The following is a 14,582-nucleotide window of genomic DNA, read 5'->3' on the forward strand; positions in this document are numbered from 1 at the left end:
GCGCCGTACGTTATTCGTATCTTTATGACGCTCAATCCATCATTTACATGGGGTCACGCCTCATTTGCATGGCTCACGCCCACTTCCACTTACGACGAGTTACGACTAAGAAACCCAGCGTAGATTTGGAGGCAAGTGCTTTGTGAATACTGTGCTTGCCTCTCTGCGTCGGCGTAGCGTATATTAGATACGCTACGCCCCCGCATAAATACGCGCCGATGTCTGTGAATCCGGGCCGATTTCTTTAATTTATCATGCCTTAAGCTTGGAGTTTATGCCTCCCTCCTTGGAAATGTACTACATCCAAGAACATATCATTTAGGCCCCTTTTACACGGTCGGACCATCAGGTCCGCCTGTCAGTTTTGACGGCGGACCTGAACGGCCACTCCATACAATACTATGGAGCATCGGATGTCAGCGGAGACATGTCCTCTGACAACCGCCCCGATCAGCCAAAATCAGGCGATTCGTCCCCATCCGTCCATGGCGGATTGGATTGAGTGAGATCTGATGAAGACGAACATGCTGTGGGTTCTCATCAGATTTCTCCATAGGAGACAGCGGCGCTGCACAAGACTTGTCATCTTCCGGCTGATCGGAGATCAGCGGAGAGATCTCCCGCTGAGCCGGCGAGAGCTGACGGACTCCGTAGCGACAGAGTCCGCCTCATGTGGAAGAGGGTTCAGATTTTTGTACTTGTCATATCACAGGTTTTTCAGAGGAAGAGTGCTTAAGTCATTCAGTTGGAACATTCAGCGTGCAATGGAATTTTCATGTGATGGGACGGTTTGGCTGTAAACAAATGACTCCTGCATTGGGCTGGGTTGCAGTACAATAAAGTTCATTTCAGTAACGTAAGAGCCTGTCATGTCATGTCACTTCATTTATTTGCAATGCGTGCTAAGCAGAATGTGCTTTGATATATGTTGTTAATGCACATAGGGATGGGACTGAGTGCAGTCACTTGTTCCAATAAATCCATGTGATTTGTAATGTCAGTTGTGAAATATGGCCATTCACTGCTTTCTGTAAATAAAGTAGCATGTTCTGCTGCATGCTTTGAGTCTCATAAATTCTCAATGTATAATTTGTTACTCATTTAAAAGTATCTTGGTAGTCGTTAAATGAAAACAAAGCCAAAAGGAAGGCCCAGAATGGAGAGGCAAGAAATACAAAGTAATGAAGGGCAGGGCATGACGAGGTGGAGAGGACAAGCAACATAGGGTTAAATTATGGGGGAAGTACAGAGAGGAGGAGGCTAGAGGCTAAAATGAACTAAAGGGGTGGAGCGGTATAAAAGGAGGGGGCGGTAACTTCCGAGAACCCTTGGAGGAGTTTAGACACAGAGAGGAAGCTTTCCCACCCACCCTCCCCGTTGTGTTTTGTTTTCTGCATTGTTTTCTTCTCTTGCAGGATGCATGGATTCGGGTCGTCATAGCAGCTGTGAACAGGCGGTGTCTTTGGTCTTTGACAGTGGCAGAAAAACAGATGTCAGGGAAATGGTGGGGGGCTCATCGGTGGTATGTGCCCCTCTGATGTATTCCAGTGGAACGGTGTCTGCTGGAATACGGTTACGGTTGCTCTGTGGGAGGGGGTTGTCTCCGAGCTGGTGATACGGCTGGAGGCCTGGTATGGTAAAATTATGGTCACGCAGTGTAGTGGTGGAAAGTGAAAAAGTTTGGGGTGCCGTCAGAGACAAACAGACTGGGAGTTAAGAAAATGTGGTTTAAAAATGTTGAATATATGTTAATGGGAAGTTATTTGAATAAAAGTTATTTAATATTTGGAGTTTTTTTATTTTATTGGTTAATTTAAAAAAGGCTGTTATGGCCAGTTATACTCCAACTCCAGTGTGGTCTATTATTGGTAAAGGGGGGTAAGATATGGGGATGTGTTATAAGAAGGGTTTAAGGCTTCATTTCCACTGACGTTTTTACAGCCACTTTTCTGAGCGTTTTTTACAGCTTAAAAACGCCTGTCCATGTTATTCTATGGCATCATGCCCACATAGGCGTTTTTGAGCTGCAAATGGCATAGGCGTTTTTGAGCTGTAAAAAAACGCAGGACCAGGGCGTTCTGAAGCTCCAGAGTAGAGATGTAAAAACGCCAGATGTTAAAAATGCTCAAAAATGCGCTAAAACGCTCAAAAACGCTACCATGGCGTTTTTGAGCTCCAGCTTACAAAAAAAAAAAATTTTTTTTTTTTACAAAATAAACATGGACAGGCGTTCTTAACCACTTCAATACCCACCCATTGTGAAATGACGTCCTGGGTTTAAGTGGGGATATCTGAATGATGCCTGCAGCCACAGGCATCATTCAGATATCCATCTCTTCAGCCGGCGATTCTGTGCACCATAAGAACGATCATAGCGGCGGTTTCGCCGCTTGGTCGTTCTTATAGGCGGCGGGAGGGGACTATAGGGTGCTTCTCCGGGCTCTCCTTTGCCATCGGAGACCCGGAGAAATGATCCGCCGGCGTCGGATGGAAACCATAGAGTAGACTGGTGACCAGATGGTCACCAGTCATCTCTATGATCGTCGGAGGCCCGGGCGCGATGTTATGACGTCACGCCCGGGTCCTGGAATGTAAACACAGCCGCAATCGCGGCTGAAAGCATTAGATCTGTGAAAAAAAATTTCACGATCTAATGCTTTCCAGCCTGGAGGAGAGATGTGGGGTCTTATTGACCCCGCCTCTCTCCATAAAGAGTACCTGTCACGAGCCATTCCTATTACAAGGGATGTTTACATTCCTTGTAATAGGAATAAAAGTGATCAAAAAAAAAAAATGTAAAAAAAAGTGTAAAAATAAAAGAAATTGAGTAAAATAAATAAAAAAATTATAAAAAAAAAAAATTTAAACGCCCCTGTCCCCGGTAGCTCGCGCTCAGAAGCGAACACATACATAAGTCCCGCCCACATATGTAAACGCTGTTCAAACCACACATGTGAGGTATCGCCGCGTGCGTTAGAGCGCCAGCAACAATTCTAGCACTAGACCTCCTCTGTAACTCTAAAATTGTAACTTGTAAAAAAAAAATAAGCGATGCCTATGGAGATTTTTAAGTACTGACGTTTGGCGACATTCCATGAGTGTGCGCAATTTTAAAGCGTGACATGTTGGGTATTTATTTACTCGGCGTAACTTAATCTTTCACATTATACAAAAAAATTGGGCTAACTTTACTGTTTTGTTATTTTTTAATTCACAAAACCGTTTTTTCCCCAAAAAAAGGCGTTTGAAAAATGATTGCGCAAATACTGTGCGAGATAAAAAGTTGCAATGGCCGGCATTTTATTCCCTAGGGTGTCTGCTAAAAAAACATATATAATGTTTGGGGGTTCTGAGTAATTTTCTAACAAAAAAATTATAATTTATGCATGTAGGAGAGAAGTGCCAAAATAGGCCCGGTATTGAAGTGGTTAAGCTGTAAAAAAGGCTAACAAAAGTGGCTGTAAAAACGCCAGTGGAAATGAAGCCTAAAAGTGGAAAAAGGTGATATTGGAGAGTTGGAGATATCTCGAATACACTGGTCAGGATTTGTATGTCTGTCCATCCACTCCTAAGATCTACACATCTCTGTTTTACAACAAAGCCCTATCTTGCAGATGAGGAGAACCTGATACATTTGCGATTTAAATTTCAATTATACAGGTTCTGCTCACTTAACTTGTACAGAACACAAAATTATAAATAACAAAAATTCTGCACTGTACAGTGCATCGCTCGGGTTGGAAGAGCTGGTCGTAAGTCTGAGTGGTCGTTAAACTGGTAAGTGGTTAAATGAGGAGCATCTGCATGTCTCCTCCCGAGAAGCAGCATACTGATTACTCATCTCTTTGTCACTCTTCTCTCACTTATCGGCATTCTCCCTGAACTGCAACACATCTGATTGGCCCCCCTCTCTGAGCTCAGCAGCACAGACCATACAGTGCATATACGTCATACTTTAATATTTAAAAAATATATATTTTTAAGGGTATTGAGTGGAGTATGATTGTACTACATGAGCAAGGTATGTATATGGGCTGCATAGACTCTTTAGCAGTGGCAGCTGGTGTTTTTTTTGAGGGGGGCGGCAAACAACCCACCCAGGCAGCTGGCAGTGGCACTAGCAATGCCCCCCCCCCCCACTCGCTGTCTGCTGGTCGGTCCGGCACTTATCCCATCTAGGGGCCAGGCTGTGGGCAGCGGCTCTGGTGTCCTCTCCTCCAGCACGGCGGACACCATCTAGGTGGCGGGCAGCGGCTCTGGTGTCCTCTCCTCTTCTCCAGCACCGCAGACCCCATCTAAGTGGTGGGCTGCAGGCAATCGGCTCCAGTGTCCTCTTCTCCAGCACGGTGGCTTCCTCTCTCTTCCTCCTAGGCGCTAGGTGTCCAATAGGATCGCCTGATGTTTTAGCCAATTGGGCAACGGGTCTCACAACCCGCTTTTTAGATTGGTGAGGAAGGGATTTAGTGTGAAAATAGCGAATAGCCTACCCTTTTTTGAAGCCTATTAGAGCCTCTGGCTCTAATCATGTGCTTCAAAAAAACACCCCCGCATTGGAATCCATAGTCCGGCGCCCCGTATGTAGATCAGGGGGCCGGATGCATGCATAGGGGGGGCCGCGCCTGTGCACCCCTAATGGAGGGGCCACCACTGCTCCTTAGGCAAATGTGTTACATTCAGTGATCAAAACTATATATCATTTGAGAAAAAAAATGTTGCTCTTCAGCCATGGTCTGCATGGGTTATCTGCTTTATATGGAAAGATGACCTAAAACCACGTAATATAAACAGAATCTACAGTAATTTGTCATAGTATATTAGTATAGTGTAATTTGATCTTACCCATTGTATTCTAACCATGTATTACTTTAAAACCACTTAACGACCGCCCACTGTATATATACTTCCGGTTTTTAAAGATGGATATCTCGGTAACGGCAGCAGCTGCTGCCACAACCGAGATGTCCATCTCTTCAGTGAGCGGTCCTGTCATCGATAACGGCGGTCTCCGCGCCGTTATCGGTGGCGGGAGAGGGGCCTCCCGCCACTCTCCCGCGCCCTCCGCCACTTACCGGAGCCGTCGGTAGCGGCAGAGGCGATCGGGTCCTTTCAGCTGCTGTGTGGGGATGCGAGTGAGGGCAAGATGGCCCCCACCCGTCCCCATAGCATTGCTGGGCGGAAGTGACGTCAAAACGTCAGTCCTGCCCATGCGTCTTAAAGAGACATTTTTTTGTTGTCATTTTTTCAAATGACCAAATTTCCATTTTTTTTTTTTTTTTTTTGCATTTAAGTCTAAATATGAGATCTGAGGTCTTTTTGACCCCAGATCTCATATTTAAGAGGACCTGTCATGCTTTTTTCTATTACAAGGGATGTTTACATTCCTTGTAATAGAAATAAAAGTGATACAAATTTTTTTTTTTATTTCAGTGTAAAAAATTATAAAATAAATAAGAAAACAAAATTTTTTTTTTTTTAAAGCGCCCCGTCCCGACGAGCTCACGTGCAGAAGCGAACGCATACGCGAGTAGCGCCCGCATATGAAAACGGTGTTCAAACCACACAAGTGAGGTATTGCCGCGATCGTTAGAGCGAGAGCAATCATTCTAGCCCTAGACCTCCTCTGTAGCTCAAAACCTATAGAATTTTTTTAAACGTCGCCTATGGAAATTTTTAAGGGTAAAAGTTTGACGCCATGCCACGAGCGGGCGCAATTTTTAAGCGTGGCATGTTGGGTATCATTTTACTCGGCGTAACATTATCTTTCACAATATATAAAAAAATTGGGCCAAATTTATTGTTGTCTTATTTTTTAATTAAAAAAAGTGACATTTTTCCCAAAAAAGTGCGCTTGTAAGACCGCTGCGCCAATACGGTGTGACAAAAAGTAGTGCAATGACCGCCATTTTATTCTCTAGGGTGTTAGAAAAAAAATATATAATGTTTGGGGGTTTTAAGTAATTTTCTAGCAAAAAAAAACAGTTTTAGTCTTGTAAACACCAAATCTGAAAAACACCTTCTGTCCTTAAAGCGGGGGTTCACCCTATAAACCCCAAAAAAATAAAAAAAAAATCTTCTACCATAAAATCAGGCATTGTAGCGCGAGCTACAGTATGCCTGTCCCGATTTTTTTATCCCCGTACTCACCGTGTACTCGTACATCGAAGATACCGACTCCCCTCGGGGAATGGGCGTGCCTATGGAGACGGAGGATGATTGACGGCCGGCTCTGGCGCGTCACGCTTCTCCGGAAATAGCCGAAATAGGCTTGGCTCTTCACGGCGCCTGCGCATAGCCTGTGCGCAGGCGCCGTGAAGAGCCGAGACCTACTCCGGCTGTCTTCGGGGAGAGTGACGTGCCAGGGCCGGCCGTCAATCATCCTGCCTCTCCATAGGCACGCCCATTCCCCGCGGGAGCCTAAATCTATAATGTACGAGTACACAGTGAGTACGGGGGTAAAAAAATCGGGACAGGCATACTGTAGCTCGCGCTACAATGCCTGTCTCGATGGTAAAATCGTGTCACTGAGGGTGAACCACCGCTTTAAGTGGTTAAAGCAGGGATGTCCAAACTATGGCCCTTCAGCAGTTGCAAAACTACACATCCCATGAGGTATTGTAAAACTCTGACATTGACAGACATGTGATGGGAATTGTAGTTCCTGAACAAACTGTAATGCCAAAGTTTGGAGGCTTGTTTTAAAGAAAAAATGACTCAGATTAAGACTTAGCTCTTACTTCTTTGGCTATTGCAGAGTGGCTTGTGACTCTTGCCTACCTATAGCAACCAAGAGCCACAAGTACGTGATGCAACCACCCTGTTGAGAAGGACACATCACACATGTCATTTGTTTTCAATTACTTTTTTCTGTATTGCCAGGACCGACAATTCATGAATAGCCGCTAGTAGTTTTAAATGACTTTTTTCCTTCAGAAATGACACTTTGTGCCGGGACAATTCTAAGCACGGGAAACATGCGATACTTTACAAACATACTTTAGACAGCCCCAGGTACGAAATTGAAAGGAATATTTCACTTTTATTGTTTCACTTTAAGCATTATTAAAATCACTGCTCCCGAAAAATCATCACACGTTACATCACTCTCATGTGACTTCAACAGGGATCGCTCCCCGTTGAAGTCACGTGAGAGTGATGGAACACGTAGGGCGCAGGCATACGGGCACCGGAAGTGACACAACAAGGTCCCGAGCTCGCTGCTCATTTTTATGCAATGCACTTATTTGAAATGTGAGTACCTTTTTTATCTAAATAAATTGTGAACTTTAAAACGCCAAACGTACTACACCAACAGGCTCTGTATTCTCTTATCTATCCATCCATACTCGAGCCCCCGAGTGGCCCCCCCATCCCGCATCCACACATTAAAACTGGAAATGCTGGAGAAGGAAGGAATCCCCTCCCCCACTTCGAATGACCTAGCATTCCACCATATCTTTCAATGCTGCTTACCTTACAGCAGTAAGGTAAGAAGGTAGTACACCCATGGGTGTTACTTACACCGAAGAGCCACCTCTCACAGAAGTTACAGTGCCACCTGTTACTGTTACACAGCACCAGCAACACTACACTCTGCACCCTGGATCCAGAGGAATTGATTTTACCCTTCTGAGATTCGCCAGCACTTTAGCACCTTTTGCTACACTCACAATGGACTTTATTTCCATTTGTTTCTAATTCTACACGCATTGTTTTTTATTCTAATTATTATCAATTTTTGAATATTTATTATCAATGCACTTAATATCATTGCACCTGTAGTCACTTGTTTGCAACACAGCAGCACTTTATATATACAGTTTTATATAATTTATTCTCTCTACATTCATATATCTAGGTTTATATGTTATTTCATGAGGGAGCGCAACACCACTATTTGATTTTTTTGTGATATCCCTCAGATTTACAGCGACTGCCCTTTCAGTGCAATTTCAAGTGCACTTTGGACTTGCAGTTTGCACTTGTAGTGCAAAGGGGATTTGCCGTTCGTAAATAATCCCCAGAGTACCTTCCTCTCTATTGTACTATAGGACAAATTAACCTTGTGTACACAGCTGGCTATTGTTCATTGGAATGAAAGACTCCAGGTGAGAAACTGTTAACCATTAAGTCAGTTTGTGAGAATCATTAATATTTGATTATGAAATCATTCCATTTCTGTAGTTAGAAGTTTATATTTGAATACTGCTACACTAAAATATAATGATCAGAAATTAGGAATCACCAAACTCTCCTAGGCATTCTATATATTTTAGATAGAGTAACCTACTCAAACTTGTTATAGTAAAATATTATTTTATAAGATCTATTTCCACTGGAAAACTAAAATCATAATTTCTGATCCTAGGGTGTCGTCTGGTGACCGTGAGCTAGTACATAGGTAAGCACAGGGTTGATAATTAGATTGCCCCATCAATCATAGAAAAGGTTACACCTTCTGGACCAGGTTTATCACTTTTTATGAATAGAGTGTCTGCGACTCAATAAGAGAGCAAGGAAGGTAGACAGGGACAGAAGTCTATCATTTAGAGTACATCACAACATCATCTGAACAGACCATCACGAAAACACCATGACATCATCTGAAGACACTATTTATTTAATAACACTTTTTTGCACTGGATTGTATTTTATGGAATATTGATTCATCATTGCACCTTGATGTTTATTTGCAAATTTGTATAACTTTTTATTGTGGAATTGCACACACACACACATATATATATATATATATATATATATATATATATATATATATATATATTTAATTAATATTATTATTATTATTAATATGCATTTTTCATTGCATATTTATTGATCATTTATTGCGATATTGCACAGATTGTATATTATTTCAGTTTTATAAGTGTATTCATATAGCGCTGCTCCATCGTATATATATTCCATCATATCATCACAAGATCAGACTCATCATCAAACTTCACCAGACCTCGCCATTCAAATCAGACCACCTCATCTAGATCTGACACCTCACTGAAGCCAGGGCACTAAGGTCTAGCCTATACAGATGCCATTTTGGGGAAAATCAACTCCACCCATTAGTCGGCAGCCATTTTAGGAGTGTCTGGCCAAGTGGCCAATCAGCCATTTTAAAGGGTAACTATATTTTCCATATTTATTATTGACTTTTCTGTGTCCAAGTATTTTTTACTAGTTGATTTGCTACCCCATTAGATCTCTTAACACCCCAAAATGTAGTCATTTTAATTCACCTTAACTGGCATAACTTTAGACAAACTTCAACAGGTAATTTGACTGCAGCGGCTCATGGGTCAAGTTAGTCAAACACAGATCATTATCTAATAATGACAGAATGTTTCCTGCGCATAAGTGTAATAGCCTGGTACAGGGGTAGAAGATAACACCACGACGTTGGGGAATGCTTCAAGCCTTACTGCCCTCTAGGATTTGACACACTCCAGAGTGCAGGGTGACTTCACCGGGATCCTTAATTGCTAACGCGTTTTGAAGGAAACTCCTTCTTCATCAGAGCCTCGAAACACATTAACCATTAAGGATCCCGATGAGGTCCCCCTGCACTCTGGAGTTTGCCAAGTCTAGGACTACTGGGCTATAGATGAGTAGCTCAATGAGCACCGATTAGTTGGCAAATTTTAACAAATTGGTTAGGATATCTAAAGAAGGGGAAAATCATTGTTGTATTCAGTCTCATAGTAACAAATTTACAGTAACAAATCATTTTCAAACCTCATTGCAAGATATAGTGTGTGTCAACCTATTAATCAAACTGTAATCAGTGTTTGTAAGTGACTTATTGTAAATGAATATTAATTTATTTTCCAGCCTCACATACACAAATCTTAGTGTGTTTTTTCTTACAATAATTCTACTTGGCAAAATAACTCAAAATAATTACCGTATTTATCGGCATATAACACGCACAGACGTATAACACACACCCTAACTTTAAGAGGGAAGTTTCAGGAAAAAATCTTTCCACGGCCCCCTGCGTATAACACGCAGGCACAGTTTACCCTCTATTATCATGGTAAAAAAGTGAGTGTTATAAGCCAATAAATACACGAATTAAATTATTTTTATAAATTATTATTGTATTGGAGGCACTGTGGGTGGGCCTTTCCTCGTTCTGAGTGGACAATCAGGAACGTCCTCAAAAACGAGTGCCGATCTTGTGAAGGCTGTGATCACAGGTCACAGTCAAGACAGGATCAGGATATGGGTGCTGTGATTGTCCCTCCCCATCATGTGATTGCTGTGTCCAATCACAGCCTTCACAATGTAAACAGAGACGCGTGTCTCTGTGACAGTTCTTCCTGCTGAGCTCCGTGATAGCTCAGTGCCTGGGGGGATGGGGGGCACAAAACATCTGTTAGTCCCCCATCACATCTGTATGCATGCACAAAACATCTGTCAGTGTCCCAATGACATCTGTACCAGTGCACAAAACATCTGTCAGTCCACCATCACATCTGTTTCAGTGCACAAAACATCTGTCAGTGTCCCCATGACATCTGTACCAGTGCACAAAAGATCTGTCAGTCCACCATTACATCTGTCAGTGTCCCCATCACATCTGTATCAGTGCATAAACCATCTGCCATAGTGTATCATTGTGACATCAACATTTGTCAGTGTTCGCCGGTGGCCAATCAACATCTGTCAGTGTACCAGTGTCCTACCAATAAATAAGTAAAACATTTAAAGCACCCCTGTCCCACATCTGTCAGTGTCCCATCACATCTCTTCCAGTGCACAAAACATCTGTCAGTCCCCCATCACATCTGTCAGTGTCCCCATCACATCTGTACCAGTGCACAAAACATCTATCAGTGTCCTCATCACATCTGTATCAGTGCACAAAACATCTGTTAGTCCACCATCACATCTGTACCAGTGCACAAAACATCTGTCAGTCCACGATCACATCTGTACCAGTGCACAAAACATCTGTCAGTCCACGATCACATCTGTACCAGTGCACAAAACATCTGTCAGTCCACGATCACATCTGTACCAGTGCACAAAACATCTGTCAGTCCACGATCACATCTGTACCAGTGCACAAAACATCTGTCAGTCCACCATCACATCTGTCAGTGTCCCCATCACATCTGTATCAGTGCGGGAGGGTAGCATCAGTGCCGGTGGCCAATCAACATCTGTCAGTGTACCAATTTCCTACCAAAAAATAAGTAAAACATTTAAAGCACCCCCGCCCCCCCCCCCGTGCTCGCGTGCAAAGGTGTCCCGTACGCATGCGTAAACAGCGATCGTACCACACATGTGAGGTATTGCCGCGAATGTCAGAGCAAGAGCAATAATTCCAGCACCAGACCTCCTGTGTAACTCTAAACTGGTAACCAATAAAGGCTTATAAAGCGTCGCCTATGGAGATTTTTAAATATCGAAGTTTGGCGCCATTTCACAAGTGTGCACAATTTTAAAGCGTGATAAGGGGTAATTGGGGGAATATTTGTACTGTCTTGACATGTTAGGGCCTCAAGAAATGAGACAGACAGTCAGCACATCAGGTGTGATCAATTATTAATGTTTGCTACAATATCTTGTGAATTTACTTTAATTTGAAAAATTACTTATTTGCAAAATTGTATAATAGAAACTAAGGCCCCATACACACGAGAGGATTTATCCGCGGATACGGTCCAGCGGACCGTATCCGCGGATAAATCCTCTCGAGGATTTCAGCAGATTTCTATGCGATGGCGTGTACACACCATCGCATTGAAATCCGCGCGGAAATCCTCTGGCGATGACGTGTCGCGCCGTCGCCGCGATTATGACGCGGCGACAGGCGCGACGCTGTCATATAAGGAATTCCACGCATGCGTCAAATCATTACGACGCGTGCGGGGAATCCCTTTGGATGGATGGATCCGGTGAGTCTGTACAGACGAGCGGATCCATCCGTTGGAATGGATTCCAGCAGATGGATTTGTTGAGCATGTCAGCAAATATCCATCTGCTGGAAATCCATCCCAGGGGAGATTTATCCGCGGATAAATATCCGACGGAGTGTACACACCATAGAATCTATCCGCAGAAAATTTATCTGCGGATAGATTCTATGGTGTGTATGGGGCCTAAGACAAACATTTTTTTTTTCAAAAATGTTTTATTTGTAGCACAAAAATTAAAAACCCCAGTGGTGATTAAATACCACCAAAATAAAGCTTTATTTGTGTGAGAAAGAAATTATAAAAATGTACCCATCTAGCCCTGTAAAGAAAAAATCTGTATACATAAATTTTCTGCTCGTTGTGGAGGCGGGTGCAGAGGACACATCCGACAACAGAAGCCCTATAGTAACTCTATGGGTGACATCACTTCCCATTCATTTCACAGCCGTTGTCGGCCGTGTCCTCTGCAGAGCTTTCGCAGCTGGAGATGGGGTCAGATCACCTTCAAAAAAGATATGTATAGCGATTTCTTCTTCACAGGGCTAGATAGGTTAGTGTTAGATCGTGGGTGTCTATAGATGCAGGGATTTTTGTTTTAGCATGGACATATATGCAAACTGTTTGATTGATTACATTCCCCCTCAAACTGCTGAACTCCATCCACTGTATTATACATTACGCTACAATTTTTTCCTGGACTTTCTATTTATCCGGGTCAAGAAATGGGCACATTTTGCTAGTATACAATGGCATACCTCTCAACTTTTTGAGTTAAGAATGAGAGACACCTATCCACAAAATTATGCAGGCATAGGACACACCCCTTGCCACGCCCCTTAAAGGAGAATTGTACAAAAAACAAGATTGGGTAAACCCACAAGTGCTTTTTTTACCACTAATATTCCTCTATATTGGCTTTTGGAATTTACAAATGCAACAATTTAGAAATCAGATGAAAGGTTTGGGACTGGAAAACACTTTTTGATAGATAAAAAGTGCATTTTATATACATCTGTATAGATCAGACCAAAATGAGGGACAAATAAGGAGGAAAGAAGGATAGAGGGACATTGCTCCAAATCAGGGACAGCCCCTCGAAATCAGGGACAGTTGGGAGCTATGCAATGGTGTTGATTTACTAAAACTGGAGAGTGCAAAATCTGGTGCAGCTCTGCGTGGAAGCCAATCAGTTTCCAGGTTTTAGCCCTGGTTCACACTGGGTACGATTTGGAACGATTTGAGATGCGATTTGACATGTCAAATCGCATCTCAAATCGGCGGCAATTATCGGCAATGGCACTGTCCTAATCAGTGCGACGCCGCATCTGCGATTTCAAAAAGTAGTTCCTGTACTACTTTTTGCGATTTCGGGCCGCGATTTACATTAAATTGCGGCCGAAATCGCATTTTACCACGATTTTTAATTCACAGCAGTGTGAACCTAGGCTCATTGTCAAAAGCTGAAGATAGAAGCTGATTGGCTACCATGCACAACTGCACCCAATTATATACAAAGCAAACTGCTACTACTTAGGATCTGCAAGAGTCCCAGATTTTATAACCTACCTGTAAACTTTCCACCACTGAATGTCATTGGAAATCCAGATGCACCTCCAGCAAAGTCACTCATCATTACAGCAACATCTGTGGGGAGCTTTGCACCATTAGGTCGAGTGCAATCCACTGTATTTAGGATTTTATGACCTATCGATACAAAATTCATATACTGGTGTGTGAGTTAAGAATAATTACAATTTACAAAAATACATTAGGAACAGAAATGGAAAAAAAAAAAACTTTACCTTTGTATTCTACAATAATGCAAGTGTCCATTTCAGGATGAACTCCATCCATCAGTATCATAAATCTGAGATCTGCATCCACCTTAAAAAAATCAATAAAAAATCAATTGGAATCCCATAGGATTTATAAAACCGTAAATTATGTAATGCACATTTTGTAACACAGGCCTCTAAATGTATTTCTGTCATTGCAATGCACTGTGAGAAGCTAAGGTGAACCTGTCACTAGCTGGCAAAAGGTAGAGCAGAGTGGCAAGGGAAATCTTCATTATTTTCATGAGCTACAGGTAGGGTTGCCACCTCATCCCTTTAAAACAGAACACATATGAATTACACAGGTTCTGAGGCTAATTTAATGCAGGTAAGGCACCAAATGAGTCTAATTACCACCTTAATTAGCCACAGAACCTGTGTAATTAATATGTGTTCTGTTTTAAAGGGATGAGGTGGCAACCCTAGCTACAGGTGTCCTGACTATCCAACACTTTCATGTGTGTTGGATAGCGTGTCCCCTGCTGCATGTTGTGGTTTCCATTGTCGACTCCTACATCACTACCTGCTAGAAATTCTGTATATAGTTCTATATACCAAACAGTGCATGTCCTCATGGACTTTGCTGCTTACAGCGGATCTTCAGTCATTTCTTAAAATTTCCATCTATTAAATATTTTTCCCTTATTATTTTAACTTTGTGTAGTAAAACATTTTTTTTCTGCCAGTAAATACCTTATACAGCCCACTTACTGTTTCTTGTCTGGTAAAACGCCTAGGCTTATGACATCATGCACAGCTCTCTCTCTCTCACTTTCGAAAGTTTGCCAGGAAGGGAGGGGGGTGAGTC

At 42.5% G+C, this 14,582-nt stretch overlaps 1 protein-coding gene across 3 annotated transcripts in view; it reads right to left on the reverse strand.

The window, feature by feature from the left end:
* Positions 1 to 14,582, reverse strand: part of LOC120940783 (cytidine monophosphate-N-acetylneuraminic acid hydroxylase-like) — a 182,034-nt gene that overhangs the window by 50,021 nt on the left and 117,431 nt on the right. For 2 of the 3 annotated variants that reach the window (XM_040353819.1, XM_040353818.1), the window contains 2 exons: positions 13,742 to 13,823; positions 13,506 to 13,643 (listed from right to left, as the gene is read on the reverse strand). In XM_040353819.1, coding sequence (XP_040209753.1) covers positions 13,506 to 13,643; positions 13,742 to 13,823 — 220 coding nt within the window. The remainder of the gene's footprint in view (positions 1 to 13,505; positions 13,644 to 13,741; positions 13,824 to 14,582) is intronic. The other variant, XM_040353820.1, reaches the window with a different exon arrangement.

This window comes from Rana temporaria, chromosome 5 (assembly GCF_905171775.1).
Source record: "Rana temporaria chromosome 5, aRanTem1.1, whole genome shotgun sequence".
Lineage (NCBI taxonomy): Eukaryota > Metazoa > Chordata > Amphibia > Anura > Ranidae > Rana > Rana temporaria.